At 37.9% G+C, this 21,110-nt stretch overlaps 1 protein-coding gene and 1 long non-coding RNA gene across 4 annotated transcripts; one reads left to right on the forward strand and one right to left on the reverse strand.

The window, feature by feature from the left end:
• Positions 1–326: 326 nt before the first annotated feature.
• Positions 327–4,782, reverse strand: LOC112847976 (uncharacterized). 2 transcript variants are annotated; one of them, XR_003221824.1, is made up of 3 exons: positions 4,363–4,782; positions 2,653–2,744; positions 327–2,504 (listed from the first exon to the last, which is right to left on the reverse strand). It is a non-coding gene; the product is annotated as an uncharacterized LOC112847976 (long non-coding RNA). The 2 variants fall into 2 exon arrangements; XR_003221823.1 differs by having other exon boundaries at positions 327–2,744.
• A 125-nt stretch (positions 4,783–4,907) lies between these two features.
• LOC100706919 (cytokine-dependent hematopoietic cell linker) lies at positions 4,908–18,109 on the forward strand. Of its 2 annotated transcripts, none has more exons than XM_019363020.2 (17): positions 4,908–5,051; positions 8,411–8,451; positions 10,278–10,425; positions 11,446–11,498; positions 11,599–11,653; positions 12,747–12,797; positions 12,878–12,918; positions 13,047–13,057; positions 13,147–13,230; positions 13,474–13,495; positions 13,696–13,720; positions 13,808–13,883; positions 13,970–13,986; positions 14,066–14,160; positions 17,134–17,208; positions 17,356–17,511; positions 17,596–18,109. In XM_019363020.2, exons 2-17 carry the CDS (start codon positions 8,449–8,451, stop codon positions 17,746–17,748), a joined length of 1,065 nt encoding a protein of 354 aa, XP_019218565.1. In that variant the 5' UTR covers positions 4,908–5,051; positions 8,411–8,448; the 3' UTR covers positions 17,749–18,109. The 2 variants fall into 2 exon arrangements, with proteins under 2 accessions (XP_019218565.1, XP_019218560.1); XM_019363015.2 differs by having other exon boundaries at positions 4,910–5,051; positions 13,471–13,495.
• Positions 18,110–21,110: the final 3,001 nt, after the last annotated feature.

The following is a 21,110-nucleotide window of genomic DNA, read 5'->3' on the forward strand; positions in this document are numbered from 1 at the left end:
GGTCAGACTGCCTGCCCTCTCCCTCTCCGCGATCTTATCTGGCTGTTTGAAATTATCTCATCCCTTCTCCTCTATCTAACTAAAGGAACAATTCTCTGCATGTATCTCTGTATGTGTACACCACACTTGGTGGGTGTATTGTTGGGGATCAAAAGAGGAGAAATGTGTGAAGTCATTTGGATGAACCGTCTTCATATTTTATGTTCTGCCAACATATTTTCTGTGATGTCCTTGCTGGCCTTCATCATCAATGGGCACTGACAGCGTGTTTACAACCATTTTCAATCACACTGTCAGCAGGCTCAGAACTCACTGACTGCAGGTCATTCAATCTTTTCCAGACAACATGTGTCTTCTTTGCATAAAGGCCATCTACTGCTATATCTAGAGCTTTTAATGCCAACTAAATAACGCATGGCGATAAAAGTAAGTTTGTTTCCATAGTGACAAATAATGTAACAAAGAAAGAGTCACATGGTGTCATTTTTGTATCATTAAAGATTGAAGCATAATTCAAGTTAAGTGCTTATTATGGTGAACACGGACCTTTATTGACAACTTTTGAAACTTTGAAAAATGACTGTTCTAAAAGCATGCAGTCATATGTGGAATAGGTGAGAATCAAGACTGAAATTAACACTTCATTTCTATCTCACTATTAGTTTATTAGGAAATACCTAAAGGAACTGAACATATTAAAAAAGAGGTCCTGAAACAGATCACAAATAGCAAGTCAAAATGCAATACTAATAATAATCATCATTAAATTTGTATAGCACTTTTTAAAACTCATACACACATATAATTATAGTTAGTTCCAGTTCCAGCACACAGACACAGTCAAGCAAATGGTCTTACATTCATCACACATATAAACTTCCATACATGCATTAGCTGTAAAATGGTGAAAATTAATGGAATAAAGATGAAGCAAAAGCTAATTTAGAAACATCTGTTGTCAACACTTGTTTAAAACAAACAACAGATACGCATCTATTAAGAGGGTAATTAGCAGCCAGGTGCTCCTGTATTTGATTAATCGTCTGAAAATTGACCACTTATATAAAAGCAGAAGTACTGGTGCTGTACAGGTCTGGAACATTCAGGTGTTAACACAATGCAAAGGAGAAAAAACAGCAATTCTTGCTGTCCATTAATCTGGGAAGGTTTGTGAAGGCGTTCCAAACAATTTGACATTCATCATTCTACAGTGAGAAAGTCAAAAACATTCAAGAAACTTGCCAGTCTCCTAGTAGTGGATGCAAATTCACCAAAGGTCAGATGGCGAAATGCTTAGAGAAACTGCAAAACCCCCAAGAGCTACATCTACAGGCCTCATTTGTCATTTCAGTAGCTACCTGGGGACTGCAGATATATCTTCAATTTTCAAGACAGGAAGTGTTGCCAGGAGAAATGCTCTTCTCAGAACATGGCAGCACAGCTTAGGTCTGTGCAAAATGAATCCAAGCACAGCATCAAATCTACAGCCAAAGGGCTAAAAAAGAAAAGAATCAAGGTCTTGCAAAAAGGCAAAATCAACGTCCTGACCTCAGCTGTGGTGTGACTAAGAGATCTGTGCTAAAATAAATGCCCACAAACCTCAGTGAACTGAACTGAACGCTGAAAAAGAAGGATGCCCCAAAACTCCTCCACAACGATGGAGGAGACTGATAAGGTCGCACACAAAATGTCATGCTTCATACTTAACTTAAGTTATTCTGGTAAATAGAGTTCTATATTCTATTAGATCATGTTTAGGTATATTTAGGTTTTCACACTGCTTTGGCATTTTTAACTTCATTTTTGTTAAATGCTTGAACTTGTTTTTTGTGGGGGGTTTTATACAGCAGGGCTTCAGTGAGTTGTCATTACAAAGTGCAGCACTGCCTAAGCCTCACAGTTCCGCTAAGACGGCTTTACACACTGAGTCTTGTCTGTTTTCATTTTTATTCTTTTAGCTTTTGAGACATAAAAAAGCAAAATAAATCTTTTGATTGGTTAGAACAACAAATCAAATGTAAATATCGATTGGGAAATATGTTTAAACCAATCCATTTGTGAATGTTAGGTAATTTCTTTGCAGGAAATGTCAGCCCACAGTTACTGTCACTTTGTGGTTCTTCTGTGTAGAGGAGGGCCTCCTGATACAGACTACTTCTGCAGCTGTTCAATGATGCTTCTTTACGTGATGTGGTTTATCAGCGCACTCACATGCATCCTTCCTGTGGAGCTAGGAATTCAACATCTGTAACTTAAACAAGACAACTTTAAATACACTGAAGCTTAGGTTATATTAAACTGAAACTTTGATCATACACGTACACAAATCTCTCCCATATTCAGCCTCTGTGTTCATCACACCCCAGACTGGGACTCTGGATCTTATTTCTTGATGACAGGTCCATGATAGAGGAGGCTCATTTTTTGGCTGCTGGGATGAGGATGAGAGGGGGGGTTGAGGACACAGGATGGACTGCCAGATTGACAGGCCAGTGGAGCTGTCACTGGGGGCCAAGGTGTAGAGATGTTCAGGGAGTTGGCATTTGTGGCTCAAAAGATAAGCATCAGTGAGAATACGAGAGGCTTGATGGTAATCTTTCACAGGAAGTCAGGCTATACCATTGCAGAAGAAACCACAGGAGAGAGACTGACCTTGTGCGCTCATGCTCTGCTGCATCGCTTTTTAGAGGGGACCAGGCCTCTTACCCTCTGCAGACAGGAAGACACTTTGCTGTAGCATTACTCTGTTTAAACAGAAAGGCAGGTCAGCTCTAGAATGGATTTGCTGATCGCTGAGAAGTCGTCTGAAACTTCAGTATAATTTTTTTTTCCAGTTTTTCATAAAGGCAGCATTAAAAGCATTTAAATCCACAATACTGTATAATGTAATTTCGTTTTTACTCAGTTGCTATAGGTGGCTTCTTTAACCTGAGCAACTAAAATAAACTGCACAAAGGTTAGCAGTAAGGTTACCATGTGCCCACAGACTATGTGAACTAGTGTGAATGTGGGTGTTCAGCTCAGCCACTGCCAGCTTATTAACCGAACTCACCAGAAACAAAAAACATAAGTTATTTTTCTTTCATGTCTCCCTTCCATTCTTTCCTTTTGTGTTTACTTTTAAACAAAATCAAATTACATTCATAAATTATGTGTAACCAGATCTGTTTTGTTAAAATTACGCTGATCATGGCCAAGTTTTCTTTAGCATGACCCAGTGACTGACAGGATGGTAAATATGATTAGAAACATTATACACAGGGACCCTACAGAGGAAGAACATGGGATCAGGAGTCAGGTGAGAAGCTCAGGGTAGAACACAGAGAAGGATAAAAATGGATTCATGAATACAAAGGGGGCAAGAAAAGGATCGAATGACTAAAGTAAACACATAGAAACTCTTCAAAATATAACAGGAAGTAACTTTAAAAAGACAGAAAACTACTTGCTCGCATGAACAGGAAGAACAGAAGAAGCTGGCCCGGAAAAGAAAAACATGTGAAAAAATATTTACGCTTCTATATTACATCTTTTAATATAACTACGATCTTTTAAAAAGTATTTATTTTGTAAAAGTCTTGGTTGTATTGCTTGTATTATCATAATACTTTACAAGTTAACTACTTAGATCCCTATAAAAAATATTTACTTGGATCAAAGTACATGAAAGTCATAATTAACAGAAAAATAGCAGTTATCATCTAAGAAAGAAGCAGAATTAACTTTGTGGGAAATGTCAGCAGTTCATTGATTCCAGGCTTTACCATTTACAGATGGACAAAGCAATAAAAGTGAAGCTCTAATAATGTGTGCAATCTTTGGACTGAAGGACCGAAAAGTTTTCCATTTCCCTTGAGCTAAAAGGTAATCTTAAGCACGCACACAGGTCACCACTTTCTGAAGGTGAGTGAATGAGGCTTTTAAAGAGAACATTAGTTATATACCTTCCTGGGTTTGTTCCAGATCAAGTTTTTAAAAAAGGAAAAAGACAGTAAGTACTGTCTGCACGTTTATCGTGAGTTATTCTCAGTGAGCTGTGTTAATAGGGCAATAAAGCTTCACTCCAATGTCACTTCATGGCCAACAATGAAGCATTTAGAACATGATTCAGCAGATTTCCTTCATTTGAGCTATTACATTACTAATATTAGTTAGTTACATGTTTACAGCTGTCCAGTTTGGGTTTCTGGGTTTATAACTATCACACTAAATGCTAAAGGGTTGAATGTGTGAACAAAAGCTTTTCTTTTGTTACGTATCCTAAGTATATCCTCAATACTTTATTAGGTGCTATAAAATGAGAAAATATTGCACTGAAGTCAAATTTTGTGCTAAAATATTTAGATTAGAATTTGGGTTCACCCCTATGGTTGTTACACAAATGAAGCCAGTTGATGAATGGGTAAATGTCACCGTGCTTCCTTTACCGCTTGGCAGAGCAGATGTCGAAATGTCACCATGTTCCTTTTAAAATCAACAGAAAAACTTACTTCAGTGAAGATTCATTTGACCCTGATTTACTGAGCATCTGGTGTAGTGTTGAGCTTTATACATGCTTTTAAAAAGTGTCAAACAATAAGTTGTCAAAATCACAGGGCGAAACAAAACAGGAAATAATTCACACAGAGCTAAAAGTTGCCACAGAAGTAAGAAAGAGACTTAAAAATACATAAACGAAGATTCGTGTTAGAAAGGATGCATCTACAAAATATTTTGTTCATTTTCTGAATTGACAGTTAAGTGTTAGTAAAGTCAGGGCAAAAATGCGCAAATAGAAACTGTCTGCAAAGAACCAGTTTATTATCTAAAACAGAGAAGACCTCGAGTTATAGGCCAGTTACTCACCACACAGGAAGTTATTTTAGGTTACAGTGGGCTGCTTAACTCTGAGACTTAGAGACTTGATGCAACCTCAGTGTCTTTGCGCATACACCGGGAAGGAAGACATACTGCAGACACGTTCTCTCTATAACCATACACAAACCAAAGAAGCACAAAACTGCTGGTCACTTACTGATGAAGGTGTGCTTGCTGTATAATCTTCAGAAAAGGTGGGTTCACTTTGAGTTGAACGTTGAAATTCTGCATTTGTGAGTGTGTAAATGCTACAAAAGAACAAAGTGCGGATGTTTCTCTGAGCTAAAAATAGATGAAAATGTGTGAATAGGAAAGGGGGTCTTTAAAAGGCAAGAACTGCTGCAAAAGATGAGAAACTCACTTTGATTAAAATTCAAAAACAAGATTTCAGTTGGTTTAAATTGCATTATAAAGTCATTTTATTTTGCATTATGAACATTTAAGTTCCTAAAACTGAAGTGTGAATGAAACTGTGTCAAGTTAATTATGGTAAATTCTAATAATACATATATATGTATGTATGTTAAAAATATAAGGTGCCTCTAATTGTGTTTCACAAAAATAATTACACAGAGCAAAATCGAAATATTTCACACTGCGTAACCAAATTAAAATGATAAAATGAAAAGTGTCAACGAGCGCTTTTATTGCACAACCTAAAACAGTCAAGTGTGCTAAGTGAATTTGATAAAAGATGCACAAAGACCGAACCAGTCTACTTGCTTCTAACTACCTGCAAATTGATACAAGTCGATTACGTGTGTCAACAGAGGGAAATAACTTTTAATGATAATCATCATAATTTGTTGATGGCGCTTCCTCACACTGAGCTTATTCTCGCTCTCTGCAGTTGATACGTTTTTGATCCCCGTAGCAAAGCCAGGTCACAAATCCTTAAGTAGTCTGGTGGTTTGAGTTGCCACAATCCTCTGCACCCAATTTCCATGGGGCACAAGTTTATTTTCCAGACTAAATGCTCAACCTCAGATGCTAGCTCCATGTATCTAATCTCCTTTTTCATATGTCTCGCCCCACCCCACTTCCCGTGGCCCAGTAAGCTCTGCAAAGTAGTCAGGCAGCCCCACAGAGTGTTAGACCACAGTGCCAAATCCAATACTGAGTTTGCTGTTACTTGAGTCGGTAGCCTCTAATGTCAGCTGGCATTTTCACAATCCCTCAAATTGCTGAAATGTCCTAAATTCTATTTTGGGCAGGTTTCCTTCCTGCTTTCTGTTTTGTTTTCCTTCATGGCCAAAGAAAACTATCAAAAGCTGTCAATCAAAGAGTGGTGGATAAATCCTGAGGATGTGGTTCTTTTCCTCTTTGTGCCCTTTTTGAAAACAGGATTTTAAAATTCATGGAATATTTTTAAAGTTTGAAAGTTACACAGGTGAAGGAACTGTGACTGCACGAGTCTGTCTCAGTGCAGCGTGCTAATGCAAAAGCGTAACAAATGTCTTTTTGCCCTTCAGTTGTTTCATTGTGAGATTGGATTTCAGTTCATTTGATCTGAGTGACAAAATGTGATCAAATTTTAAACGATTTCACTGCCACCTTTGTGATATTCACGATCATGTGGACCACTTAAAATCTGCTCACTTTTACTCACTGTAAACCCCACTTTTTGGCATGAAAGAGTGAAACCTCTAGAGCACCTAATTATTGAACTGTTAACGAGAAAACTGTCTGTGGCACATTGTGATTCAACAATTATGTGCCTCTAAATTACAGCAGAAGTAAAATTGCCTATTTTAGTTTGTACATACTCTTACTAGTGATGTGTTAACCATTTGAAATAACGGTTATCATGAGGATTTCTCTTTTCAAACAGTGTAAAAGTAATCAGATTGAATGCATATTAAGTTTATCCGATTCAAAATACACCAGCACCAGCGTGTTTGGGGTAAGGAGTGCTGACCGGTTAAATTATTCATGGATTAAATACTGACATTGTATATGGGTGTGAGTTTACATTTTATGGATTTTCAATTTTTCATGAATTAATTGTTACATTTTAAGACAAAAACTGTAAACAAAATTGAAAAATCAGCAACATTATCTTGAACATACAGAGAGATACTTTTAGACACATGCTGTGATATTACCGAGTTGCAGGGAAGGCTCACGTTTAATTGTGTTTGATCTGGTCTTATTTGGGTGATCTACAACTTGATCGGGATGCTAATTACTTTGCGTATTTAACCAAAATCTAATATCATGTTTCCTCTGCCTCCCATAATCCGCCAATACAGCCTTATTGCTCATTATGCTGATGACACTTGACCGAACCTTTTAGAAAAGTAAGTTATATAAAACAGTCACTGATGTTTAAGTATACTCATCTGTATGATTGAGCCCATGCAGATGAACACTTCTCCGTGAGTGTGTTACTTGATATTTCCAAGTCTAACAGGTTATGCTTTGGGTGCATAACTATACTGAAGAACTTAAATTTTAAAAAGAATACATGAGTGTTAGAGCAGCTCTGCATTGTCAGTTACAGTGACCATTTTTTCCCTCAGAGTACAAATAGCGGTTCAAACTCAGCAGGTTTGACCAGAGTAAATAAAGGGCTCATGACACTAGAATTACATCATCCACCAATTTATTGTAAAAATGAGTAATAACAGAAGGGTGGATACAGAAAAACGAAACTGCTCTAAATTAATCTGACCAGCTTCTCACTGTAAAGGCACGAGTGTGTAGCACTAACGCTGGTCTAGAAAAGTTATAAATTGAGTGTCCTCAGTTATTAATATGAGTTACCTCCATAAGCATCTCCATAAATCTAAACCAGGTCGCATCTCTTCCTTCAAATCCTGCAGAACCTCATTTTAAGTAGGAATAATGTGAATATGTGAACAATTATATTTAAAAAGTCAAATATAATCATTAGCAAACTTGATCATCATCGTGAATTTTAACTAATACAAGTTTTTTGGTTTGTTTCTTTGTCTTTTTGGGGGTTGGGGGGCATCAGAACTGTTGACCATAATTCAGCTATGACTAAGAAAAACTCGTTCTCAATGTTAATCTCAAAGACATTTTGTTACATGTAAACTCGGTGTGCTTAACATCAAGATAAAAACATAAATGAAGCGATACAAATCCTATCAGATAAGAATAACTGAATAGTTCTGGTATTTTTGTTTTGCTTGTTTGATTTTTGCTTTTTGGCATCATCAGTCCTTCCATTTGAAGAACAAACTCCGAAGCCAGGTGATAATGTCAAATTTCAAATGATCAACCTTCAATGGATGGATGGATGGATTGAGTTAACATTTTTTTTTTAAAAAGCGGTTAAAAAATTCCCAAACATTTTCTGTCATGTTAAAAATATAATTCAGACCCGAAAGAAAACCAGCGTGGCACCAAGTGACAGCAGCAGGAGGCCACAAACGGCTCTGTTTTGTTGTATATAATGACCTCATTCCTCTGCATGTGTAACTGTTGAGTAAGAAAAGTCCAAGGACAAACTGTATTGGAAGGCCACATTCTTTTGCTGAACACCCAACTAATGATGTTTTTCATTTTTGTTTCACCCCCTCGTTAGCTGCAGAGAGAGGGAACAGCCATGAGTCTGCTGTGATAATGGTGAGTTATGGCGGCCGTATCCACAGCGTTTCGCTGCTGGTTCCACATGAATGTTCCCAGGGGATACGTTGGGAGTCTGCAGCCCCCTGTGTAATTACCTTTTAGCACAGAAATGACTAAAGCGAGATTCTGCTTTGTCATTGTTAGTGCATGGTAAAAACAACACATTGTAGGCGACAAGGATTGTTCTCTGTGATTTAGTAATATTATTTCTAAATTGAAATTGTGAAATATTTTATATTAGTGTCACCAATTATACAATAATTTTCTCATAAGTTTACATGGACTCTGCTGACATGTGTTGGTTACTATTAATAATACATGATAATGAATGAATACATTATACGTCTATCATTTAAAAACATAAGAGGTTTAAAGAAATTAAAATAGTTGTTATATATTCTAGGTAAACGTATTGTTTGGGCTATTACTATATAATGTAACCGCCAAGGTATTACAAGGAAATGCTCTGTGTTTAGAGGAAAGCTTCTTCTGTACTTTCCTAAGCGCTTAGGTTCACGATGCTTCTCAGAAATGCAGAGCAGAACAATGTTGCATGGAACAAAGTGCTAACACTCAAACGTAATGACCAAAGTCCTCTGGAAAGAGGAAATGGCTTGCATGTACATCAGAAAGGGACGAAATCTGATCTTAACTTAAAAACCTAAACGTATGTTTTTGTTCTTTTCTTTTTCATCAGGATAACTCTATTGAACTCTATTGAACTCTATAACCTATATGATGATTCAAAGACTGAAAATGACAGAGTTAGTTGATTTCTATAACAAAAACATTATAGTTCAATCATATTCTAAAAACTATTTTGAACATTGTATCATGAACTACAGCAAACTACAAAAATGTGTAACAGACCTGAAGTAAACTCTAATGTTGCATATCTCAAATGTTTTCTTTTCATAAAAGTGTTTTTAGCTGAGTAGGGCTGATATCTGTTTAAAAAAACCTATATTGTTACAGTTTTTTAATTGGTTTAAACGTTGATTAAGGATTGTTTGCAATTTAATTTTCTGATTAATAAATACTGCGTTAGTTTAGATAGATTAGTTTAATAAATGGGGAATTTAAAAAAATACATATCCAGCCCAGTATTTTTAAAATAAAGTCTCAGGGTGCATCATTAGAGACAGAAAACATGGACACATGGTTTCCACTTTATTTCTGTGACAAAATATTCAGGTTGGGTGGTGCACACATGTCTAATGGTGACACTGCACCTGCTGGACACAAACATCAATTTCCTCTGTGGAAAAGAGGGTCTAGACTGTCCTCCTCATTAAAAGCAAAGCAGTTCTGATGTGGAGGTTTTTTTAACTAAAGGAGAGGAGCAGGTTTGATTCGGCACGATCAATGCGCCCGTTAACTGTGTATTCATCGTAATCTCACCCATCTTTCCAAATTTGTAACAGAAGGAACAAAATACCAAACATGGTCACAATGCACTTTGTGTCATATGTCATTAACTCCCAGAAATAGACAGTGCTGATTTTTAACACTGTGTCACAAGCTATCACCCCTTTTTCTATGATGTGTTGGCTTTGGTGCCTGTGTAATTGTAAATGAGGAAATCCCTGGGGGACAAGCAGCGGGTTATATCACCATACTAGCTTCCTGTGCTTAGTGTTGTATAGGTGCATCGAAACTGCAAAGAGTTGCCTGCTCAGAATATGTTACTTTATACTGATGTTAAGGACAAGAACAGGCAAGTTAAAATAAACTACAACAAAAAACCAAAATAATAATGGTAATAATAACTGCAGGCCAGCGTAATTTCCCACTCTAAAGAAGCTGCAATTTTCTTTTCACAGGATCGCAGCAGAGCAGACAGGAACAGAATTCAAAGATATGCTAACGACATAGAGGAACCTGAGTACGATGTGGTGGATAACCAGGAAGAAGTGCTTAGTGTACGCATTCTTCCTGCGAGGCCCATAAATGATGACCAAGAGTATGCAGGTAAAAAGAAAGTCTTTCATATCCATTTTAATGTTAGTTTTGTTAATACTAACATCTAGTACCACTAATACTATGTCAGCTATAGCTTGATTTTAATTTCATGAGTTGAAAATGTATTTAAAGTGTCTTTAATGAGACCACTGAGAAAATTTGTTTATTTGGTCCTAATAAAGCGCATTAAAACATGAAAGTAAGAGGAGCTTAGTGGATCGGCACTTTTAGTCATTATTATTATTATTATTATTATTATTATTATTATTATTATTATGTTTAATAGTGTTTTATTATTTCCTTTTTTCATTATTTCTTAAATGTATACATATACAGTGGATTAAGGTCATACGTCCACAAGTAATATTAAATGAATTGTCATGCAGTTACCTTAATCTAAACCACTAAAATGATTTTAATAATTCCCAAACTTCTACAAACTTGACTTAAAGTACTATTTGTACTTGACACAGGGACACTGAGTCTATTTTGCCTTCCTACACAGAAATGCTCTCATGAATGTAATTAGAATGAAGCTGAATGAGGTGCAGGGGGAGAAAAAAAAACAGATCTACCACAAACTGTGGTGAGAATGAAAGCAGCCTGGATCTGAGAAAGAGCTCATGCTGAGTGAGCATGATCTGCCAGTGGGTCTCCAGGGCCATCTGTTGGCTGAGTCAGACTGCGGGAGATTACAATTATCCAGCAGCTGAGGGGGAAGAGAGGGAAATATGCAGTGCGAACAAGCTTGCTTTACTCTCCTGCTTGGATGTGGCCCGCAGCCAGGGGCCTCACAGCTGCATGTCTACAACTTTATAGTGAATGTGGCTTTTAAATTTGTTCACACTTGGAGTATTCTCCCTCTGTAATCAATACAGTCTGCTGCTGCAGTGCACTACTGGGACTGACATCGACCGACTTACAGGAATGATACAAACTCACAGGGTGTTTAAACTGTCAGCTTACACTGGAACTGCTTAAAGTACTATCATCACAGTCATTGATGAGAGTGTTTCTTTGGCTCTTAAGACAGGGATCTCCCAAGGTCATCATCAGCTCACAACCTTTCATCACTCGCCCCTGTAAGGTTTCTTTTTTGGTCTTATTTAATAAATATACAGTTTGAATGAAACTACTTTACTGACCGTACTCCATATTCCGTTGTGCTCTTTAATCAATCAGGGTAACTCAAACATCCTCCCAAGATGTCCACCCAGAGAAACACCATTTACAACAGGTAAACCTACCTACCTTGAAAAACAAAACTATTAATTTACAGTTAATTAACAATTAAAAGAACTTAATTACATAATCACGCACATCCATACTTTGTCTGGTGACAGCAGCTTGTGCTGGCAAATATGATCAATGAAAATTAGAAAACCTTGGATAAATATTGAAGGTAACTTAGTCTTTGCAATGGCTTCATAATTTCTCTCTTCTTGGTTGCTGCTCATCAAAGCACAGAGTCACTCAGACGGCATTATTCATGCTGAAAACCCATATGCTGCAACTAACTTCATTAGTTAGTTGCTGTCTGCCCTTGCACCTTTGCACTGCCAGGGTAGGCAGCGACTAGCTAATGAACATAGTGAAGCAAATACTAGCTCTAATTGTTGCTTAAGATCAAAGAAGAATGAAAAGAAAGTGTTTCAAAAGAAATCTGAAGTTGTGTTTTACACTTGATTGTCAAAGCAGGAAAGCCAACTCCACCTAAACAACTTAGTGATTTAGTGGTGGGTGTCAATATTCAGCTAGTTTGTAACTCTCCCAACCAGATTACATGAAGTTGTATAGTTCATTTCATCAGTCTGTATGTCTTTTTGTTTTATTGTTAGTGGTAATGCTCAGAAATGAATGGATAGATTGACATGAAAAGTTTACCAGAGATGGCACAGAGGGCGACATAGAGGTGACTGCACCACTGGGAAGGACAAACATTTAAAATTAATAAACATTTCAAAAATGGGAGACATTGTCTTGACATTCTTAAGAAAATAAAAAAAAAAAAAAAATAAATAAAAACTAAGCAGGATCTAGATATATCTCATCCATGCATGGTGTGGTGAGAAATATTCAGCCTCTGGTAATGTGCAGTCTTTGGCTACTCTTTTTTTCTGTTTAACTTAATGCAGCTTAACATAAAAAGATTTTTTTTTCTCATAGATTTACAACTGATCTCAGTAGATTTGGCATCTCAGTAGATTAACTGAAGGATACTGGCTGCCTTTAGTTAAATGTACTGTAATGTTTTCCGTAAACTGAGTAAAAGCTGATTCTGTCCCAGAAGAAGAACCTTTTCACCTTTGTCTTCTGTGTTTGAAACACAGCACCTGTGATAAATAGAGATCTGAAGCCTGGCCGACAAAAGATGAAAACAGGTAACATCTCAGCTGACTGAAATTATTTTGCCTTTCTGGGTCACAGTTTAAATCTCATATTGTATATTCACGTGGTGTAGTTACAGATAGGAGGATCCCACCTGTGCCAAAGGGAGACCAGGTAACTTCACGTGCCAAACAATACAGTCTACTACTGTTTTTTTGTTTGTTATTTTTATCTTTCAATAAATTGTAATGCTGACAAACTATTAAAAAGGTGACCATCTTTTTCTCTTTCTAACATTACAGCACTCACAAAGGTAATTTGCTAAATTATTTTTTAAGTTACTCATTGTTGTATTTATCTGCCTTATGGATGCACTTACTGTTTGATTCTTTGTTCATGCAGGAGTTTGCAATCACCATCACCTTTTACCCTGGAGTTGGTCAATGTCTTGTCTGGAATGGCTGTACAGCAAGGTTGCAGGAGAGAGTGAGTACTGTTTTATTTTATATATAGAACCTGACACTTGTCCCAGTTCCCTGTGGTTTTAATTTGCTGGAGTTGACGATAACCCAGTGTGACTCTTTCCCCTGCAATAATGGTGTAAAGCTAAAACGATACCCCACAGTTTGTACAGTGTAGCGATGACACCATCTGCTGGTTGGAAAAGTTATCACAGAAAATGCTGGAGGCTCTTCTGACATGTTATTTAATGTCATTTGATTTCAGCAGAGAGCACGGGACCACTAGAAATGTAAGTAGCTAAAAATGCTGAACTTATTTAAGAAGATGTATTGTTGTTGTTTGCATTTTATTCACCATCTCTTAACAAACTAAGTCCTATGGGAAATATTGTAAAATAAACATGCTTTCCTTATTCATATATACATTTGATTTTATTCTAGAAATTTCACCATGCATTGTCGTTTAACTCAATTTTTATGCTTTTAACAGGCAGAGTTTAGTTCACATATGAAAGGTAAGATAAAAATCACAGCTTCTTGTTATAAAGTGTTACCAATAATTGTTTACAACTGTATTAACACATAAAGGGGTTTTTTTTTAGGTCCACTCAGTTCTGAAAGTCTTACACACGGCAATTACAGACATTCACTGGATTTGGAGTCTCACTTAGAAAGAAGGTCTGACTTTATATTTTCAGGCTTCTCAAGATGCTTTTTTAAATGTTATGTCTTATTTACATGCATCTTTTCTGTCTTTTATTTAGGAGCCATCAAAGTCTAGGTAAGTATCTTTGGGCTCATCATTAACAGTCATTATACAATTACTGACTTAATAAGTCCCCTCTGACATCTACTTAAAGAAAGGGTCCCATCAAAACGCCATCACCACGAATGGCCTCAGACGAAAGAAGACTTTGACCAGCACGACTTTGTCCCAATGGAAAAGCCTCAACAGGTAAATGTGCTGCTACAGTCATGTGAAAAAGAAAGTTTTTGTTAAACTATGTCTGTAAAGGTTCTCAGTCATCCAGGTCATCGTACTCTAAGGAGCTTGGAAAAAAGCGTCTGGACTTCTTTAAGTTTCCTTGAAGACTTTTCACCTCTCATCCAAGAAACATCTTCAGTTCTAAGAGCAATTGGTGGATAGTCCCAGATTCCCAGCCCTATGGGAGTGTCCCCAAGAGGGTCATGAGCCCCCTGTGGATCCTCTACCTAATCACATGAGCCAAGGTGTGAAAGTGTGTGTGAGTCACAATCAGCCAAGGTTTCAGGTGAACCCATTGTGAAACCTAGCCCAATGGGTTCACAACATAGAAGAGCCATCTCCACGGGACACAACTCGCCTGCATCTAAAGGACAAAGGTCATTGTTTCAAGGACGCCAATGTTCACATTTTGGACAGAGAAGACAGACGGTTTGAAAGAGGAGTGAAAGAAGCCATCTATGTCCACTGTGAACGACCATCTTTGAACAGAGAAGGTGGCTTAAGACACCAACTGTCTGACATCTATAATCCAGTTTTGAGATCCCTCCCCAGACACCTTAACACCCACTCACATCCTGGGCCATTTAACCTCAGTAAATCACATGATAGGGTGGGGCTAGGTTTCACAGTGGGTTCACCCGAAACCTTGGCCGTTTATCAATGCCCAAGTACGCGAGTACGTACTCGCGTTCTTGGTGAGTACGTACTCACCGAGAACGCATGGGAGTACGTACCCGCCGAGAACGTGAGCACGGACTCGTGATATGTACAATTGGAACACCTGCGTACGTGATGATGTCACAGGTCCAGAGTTTTTACTGCCGTCCCCTCCTAATTTAACTGTGAGTAACATGTTATGAAGCTTAACTTTAATCACAGCCAAACCGGTTTACTCAGGAACAAATAAAACACTGAAATAAACCAAACATTAACATTTAGAAGTGATCTAAGTGACTTATATATCATTTTTAACCTCAGTAGTGAAACCTCTATTAATAAAAATAGTGTACATGTACATACGTGTACATACCTTAATAAAAACAAGCAGGTGAGATGTTAGAACGCTTTTATTTCTATTTTAGTGGACACTCAATACTATAGACAGATGCTGGAGTTTCTTTAACCTGAGTAGTGAGAAGTCCGCGAGCAGGGGGGGATTGGGTTGAAAACGATGTGCCGGGAGTCCGCTGTTGAGTTTTGGACGAAATGCATTCTGGGATATATAGCTGTCCCAAGTCCACACCGATGCATGCTCGATAAAACGGGCGGATCGAGAACACATCCGGGACTTTTTCGCGTTCTCGGCTTGATGCGTACTTCGAATTGGAACAGTACTTGGTCTCCGACTGATGACGTATCACGAGTACACGAGAACGCAAGTACGCACAAGTACGCATATTGATAAACGCCCCTTGGCTGATTGTGACCCACACCCACTTTCACACCTTGGCTCGTGTGATTAGGTAGAGGATCAAGAGGGGGTCCATGGGGACACTCCCATAGGGCTTAAAATCTGGGACTCTCCAACAATTGCTCTTAGAACTTGCTTAGAACTCTCATTCTTGGATGAGAGGTGAAACGTCTTCAAGGAAACATAAAGAAGTCCAGACGCTTTTCTTTCCAAACTCCTTAAATTTTTCATAGAACTTTAAAAAAGACATGTGAAAGGTTAAGTGATTCAGGATTCAAGAATAACTTTAAATGACTTTACCAGTTCATTGCGTCATTGTGGAGGAATTTTGGCCCACTCTTCTTTACAACATTGCTTCAGTTCATTAAGGTTTGCAGGCATTTGTTCATGTGCAGCTTTCTTAGGGTCCCACCGTCTATTTTAATCAGGTTGAGGTCTGGACTTTGACTGGGTCATTCGTTGTAGATTTGCTGCTGTACTTGGGATCATTTTCCCAGTTGCATGATCCAGTTTCAGTCATGCTTTAGCTGTTGGACAGATGGCCTTACACTTCACTTAAGAATACTTTGGTATGCAGCGGAGTTTATGATCAACTAAATGACTGCGAAATGCACAGGTCCTGTGACTGCAAAACAAGCCCCAACCATCATACCTCCACCACCAGTTGGTAAGAGGTGTTTGCACTGACATGCTATGTTTAGAATGTGGCAGCAGCAAGTATCTTTGCTACTATGAGTCACTTCAGTATTGCATAGACACAGTTCTTAACACCTATTATTCAGTAGGAGAGCTGAATTAGCAGATGCACTATTATCTTCAGCTGGCACTTCTGCTCAAACCACTTTGCTCCACCTTTCCCTCCAGCAGCTGAGCCAAGAAATTACACCTCGCCACCACAGTAGCACAGTCCACTATAGCCAAATATCTCCACTTTGGTCCCATCTGTCCAAAGGAGACTGTTCCTGAGATGTTGTGGTTTGTTAAGATGCAACTTTGCAAACTTTAGCCATGCTACTACGTTTCTTCAGAAAGAATTAGCTTTCTACTGGTAACCCTTTCAAAAAAGCAAAACATGTTCATTCTTTTTCTAATTGTACATTCAAGAGCTTTAAGATTCAGCATGTTAACTGAGGCCTGTAGAGTCTAAGATGTAGCTCTTGAGTATTTTTCACTTATTTTGCAGCACCTAGCAATGCACAGTTTGACCTTGGGATGAATTTCTTGGGGGAATCCACTCCTGGGAAAACTGTAGTATTGTGTAAACAAACACCTGAATAATTATTTCCAGCAAAATGCCAAAGCTTCTGTGTTTTTAGAGATGATCACACGTGCTGATGATCAGGTAATCAAGTGTATTGGCATCACCTGGCTGCCAATTACCCCTTTAATTCCTATGGAAACAGTGGAGGTGTATTTAATTTTTCACAACTATCCATAATTAACCCAAATTAATCCTGTAATCAAGAATGATATCCGTCACAACGTGATATTAACTAGCTTTGAATGCACTGATCAATGAACTTTTCTGGCAGACCTGTGAGGAAGATTGGTACATCGGGACATGTAGTCGAGCAGATGCTGAGCACGCCTTGCACCTGGTGAACAAGGTATATCAATAAGGATTCCACTAAAAATATATCTGAACATGCCAAACATAGTTTTTTGGATCTATATCACTTGAAAGTGTAAAAACAACACACTGAAAGCACAGTTTAACAGGAATATTCTTTTCTTTTTGTAACTCCTCCCATTAGGATGGTGCATTTTTGGTACGAGACTGCTCCACCAACAGCAACTTTGAACCTTTGGTATTGGTTGTGTATCATGAGAAGAAGGTTTACAATGTCAAAATTCGGTTTGTCGAGAGCACAAAAAAGTATGCATTGGGCACCGGATATCGTTCAAATGATGTGAGTGAACAAATTTTAGAAAATGTTTCATTAAGAACCCTCAATCGCACTATATTTACTGTAATTCACCTTATTTTTCCTCAGATGTTTGACTCTGTGGCAGACATCATCAAGTTCCACTCCATATTTCCAATAACACTTGTCAGTGGGAGAACCGCGATGGGAAACAAGTACCCAGACAACTGTGTGCTGACATTTCCTATAACAAAAGGGGATGTTGAACGGTTGCTACAATAACATGTGAACCTTGCCAACAAAGATTTGTCAATGTGTTTCTTGTGTCATGTGTGTTCACAGTTCCATAAAAACTGTAGCGCTGTCATTCTGAGCAAGTTGGGGTGGATGGATTTTGTAAAAGAAAAATATATATGTTGATCAGAAGTACCTATATTTTCTGGTTATTTTGATAATAATGTGCTAATGGTTTTTCAATTAATTCCATAGACAAGTGGTTCTCAAATTCTTTGGGTCCAGTGACACAAAACCTCCTATAATCCTAATATCGATTTGGCTGGTTCTGCCACAGCATTTGAAAATCTCCCCACACCTGCTAGCTACCAGGCTAATAAACTAGCTAGTGATTTCATTGTTGCAGTGAGTCACAATCATATCAGTTCCTCCTGTTCCTCCATAATATGGTAGCAATTACTGGATATAATATGTTTTTGTTAATGAATCAAATGCTCCCCAATCTGTAAAATGCACTTTTTAATGATCTAGCGCAATTTAACAAATTATTTTACAGACCCCTTGAGGGTCCCCGGACCCGATTAGAGACCCACTTCTCTCTGACAGATAATAGTGATCTACCCTTATTATCCTAATTTAATGTCTTCAAATTGTATATTTTGTAGCAACAATCTAAAATAAAAAGTCTGTAACTGTACAATTATACAAACCAAAAAGCTGGAACCAAATAGCTTAATCTTTGGTCATTTTTTGCTTTATATGGATATGTGTATAAACATATACACATATCTACTGAGAAATAAAACAAATATTAAATATTAATCTCTTAAATACTAATCTGGTTTTTGGACAGTTGATTTGGAATTCAGTTAAACACTGATCATGCAAAGAATTGTGAGATATAGACCACTAAGCCTAAAATGGTTCGATAAATCCAAATGAAAAAGTTAGCATTTTCATGTGTTTCGCCTCCTTGTATAATTTTCTTGGCAGGAATGGACTTCCATACCTACTTCACATTTTCTTTTCTTTTTTTTTTCTTAAATCAGACTTACTTCCCTGTCCTTATTTTTAACCAGCACAATGCTGTTTTTCAGTCATGAACTACATGAAATGTTATAAAGATTATATTTTTATTTTATCACGATTTTATTGTAAATTATTACAAGAGTTAGGAAATTCCCAGTGCTAGGTTTCAGTTAGCTTGACTCAGTGCCATTCAGTGGCTCTGGCTTAAGTGCAGTGAATTGATTTAGAGAGTGCTCTGCAGGTAAGGTTTCTGTTGGTAACTTAACTAAAGATAGCAAGTGAAACCATTTATAACATTTAACTAAAGTTTACTAATTTTTACAATATAAGCGGAAAAATTGACAGATTGAAAGCCACTTTTACAAGCTAAATAGCAAATTTAAGGCTAAACAAACTACTTCAAGTCACGTGATTGATTGATTGATTGATTGATTGATTGATTGACAATACTTTATTTATCCCGAGCCATCATGAGCACCCTTTCTGACCATACATAGAATACACAAACATAACATTGGGAAGACACGTCAAAGAGGTACGAAAAAAACAATGGAAATACACAATACACGAGGAAAGAGGAGGAGAAAAAAGATATCCTCCCAGACTGAGCTCCTAGGGGAGAGCAGTTTGAGAACAAAAAAAGACACCAGAAACACAGGAAGCACATGACTTGCAGCGGGGGGGAGTCAGGAGTTAGTCCATGTACACAGCAGCCAGTCTTCCAGTGCTAGACAAATCCGCCTGCCTACTTCGGGTGGGAGTAAGCGTTCGGAGGCATTAGGAGGGGGGAGGGGGGCTAAGTGCGTGTCTGTGTACATGAGAGATTTGCGTGTGTGTGTGTATCCTGTGTTCAACTTGAGAGAGAGTTTCACCCGGTTAAGCAAAAAGTCAACAGTCCTCCAGCTGACCCATGTGGCCTTGAAGGATAGGAACAGATGGTCAAAAATAATGAACTGGTATGCATAATTACAGCCACACGCAGATAGTAAGCTCATGGAGAAATGCAGTCAAAGTTAAAAACATCGATTGATTGATAGATGGCAGAGTCAAAGCAGGAGAGAAACAAAGGTGCAGAAGTGGCTCAGTAAACTTGTGAGAGCATAATATTAACAATTTTTCCATTAGTTTTATAAAACCAGAGTGAGGTCATTTAAATCTATACCATGAAGCTCCCAGTGCACAGCATTTGTGCTGATGTTAAGGAGGGGGAGGTTTCGAGGCTCTGTGGTTATTGAGTCAGCAAACCCTGTTATGCATTGTATCCCTCAGCACTCCCCCACACTGGTCATGATTTTGGGAGGGTTCTAAACACTTCCCCTTTCCAATAGAGATTGAAAATGTGACGTCATTCAGGGGTAAAACCGCAAAGGATTCTGGGAACTCGTGGCAAGAGGTACTAGCGTATGCAGGCTTTCAATTGAAATCAGTCACACAGCGATAAAAAGAAACACAAAAAATGGCAAGAAGCTATTGTATTATTAACTGCAATAGCCAGTCGCATGACAGCCACGGGAAGCCGATGGGTAAAGAGATCGGTTGTTATCGGATTACGTCGTTGAAGAGAAATTGTTCAAGCCATGTTTCCGAAGTAACAGACGGATGGCCTGCATTGCAGCCATTCAAAGACCAAATATAACGTCCCAGAACACTCCAGCTCACATGTTAGTCTGCTCCAAGCATTCCCACAAAGGTCAGTGTTTTGTAGTAGTTAATACGTCATTTTTCATAACATAATTGGTGATATAGGTTACAAGCAAGTCTGGCGCTGAACAGAAATTGTCGCGCTATGCTCCTTTGTTTATTGTGCATAAATAGTGAATTGTCCTGACAGAATATTGCGTTTCGCTTCTGTTATTACCATGGTACATTGACAAAAACGTATACTTTTATTCACAGGATAAAACAGTTGTTTTGTATCACTAATTGCCCAGTACGATTACAGCATACAATATTATTGTCACTGCTACATTTCTGTAATGCGTACCAGAAATTATTTCCGCTACTAATTAATTACCGTTGAGCTTAAAGGTCCTATTAATAAACGGTTAACGAATGTGTATTTATGAAGACAATTTGTGAGACTGGTAAACTTAAGATACGTACGATGGTCTTTCGTTCTACACGGTGCATCTCAAGGTCCTGTACCCATCCGTCGGTAAACTGCACCCGGGCTTGTTGCAGTGACCTGAAGTTACTAATAATAATAATAATAATACATTTTATTTGAAAGCGTCTTTCAAAACACTCAAGGTCGCTGTACACAGTAGAGTAAAAAGCAACATAAAAGCAAAGAGTTTACACAATCATAAAACATAAACAAATTTAAAATAGCAAAGTGGAGAGGTTATGTGGGATAAGCTATTTTGAACAAGTGGGTTTTG

Source organism: Oreochromis niloticus, linkage group LG2 (assembly GCF_001858045.2).
Source record: "Oreochromis niloticus isolate F11D_XX linkage group LG2, O_niloticus_UMD_NMBU, whole genome shotgun sequence".
NCBI classification, from domain to species: Eukaryota; Metazoa; Chordata; class Actinopteri; order Cichliformes; family Cichlidae; genus Oreochromis; species Oreochromis niloticus.

Coding starts and splice junctions, on each gene's coding strand:
- LOC100706919 (XM_019363015.2), top strand. Junction 10,426..11,445: donor TGATGACCAAGAGTATGCAG/GTAAAAAGAAAG, acceptor TTGGCTCTTAAG/ACAGGGATCTCCCAAGGTCA. Junction 17,209..17,355: donor CCTTGCACCTGGTGAACAAG/GTATATCAATAA, acceptor TCCTCCCATTAG/GATGGTGCATTTTTGGTACG.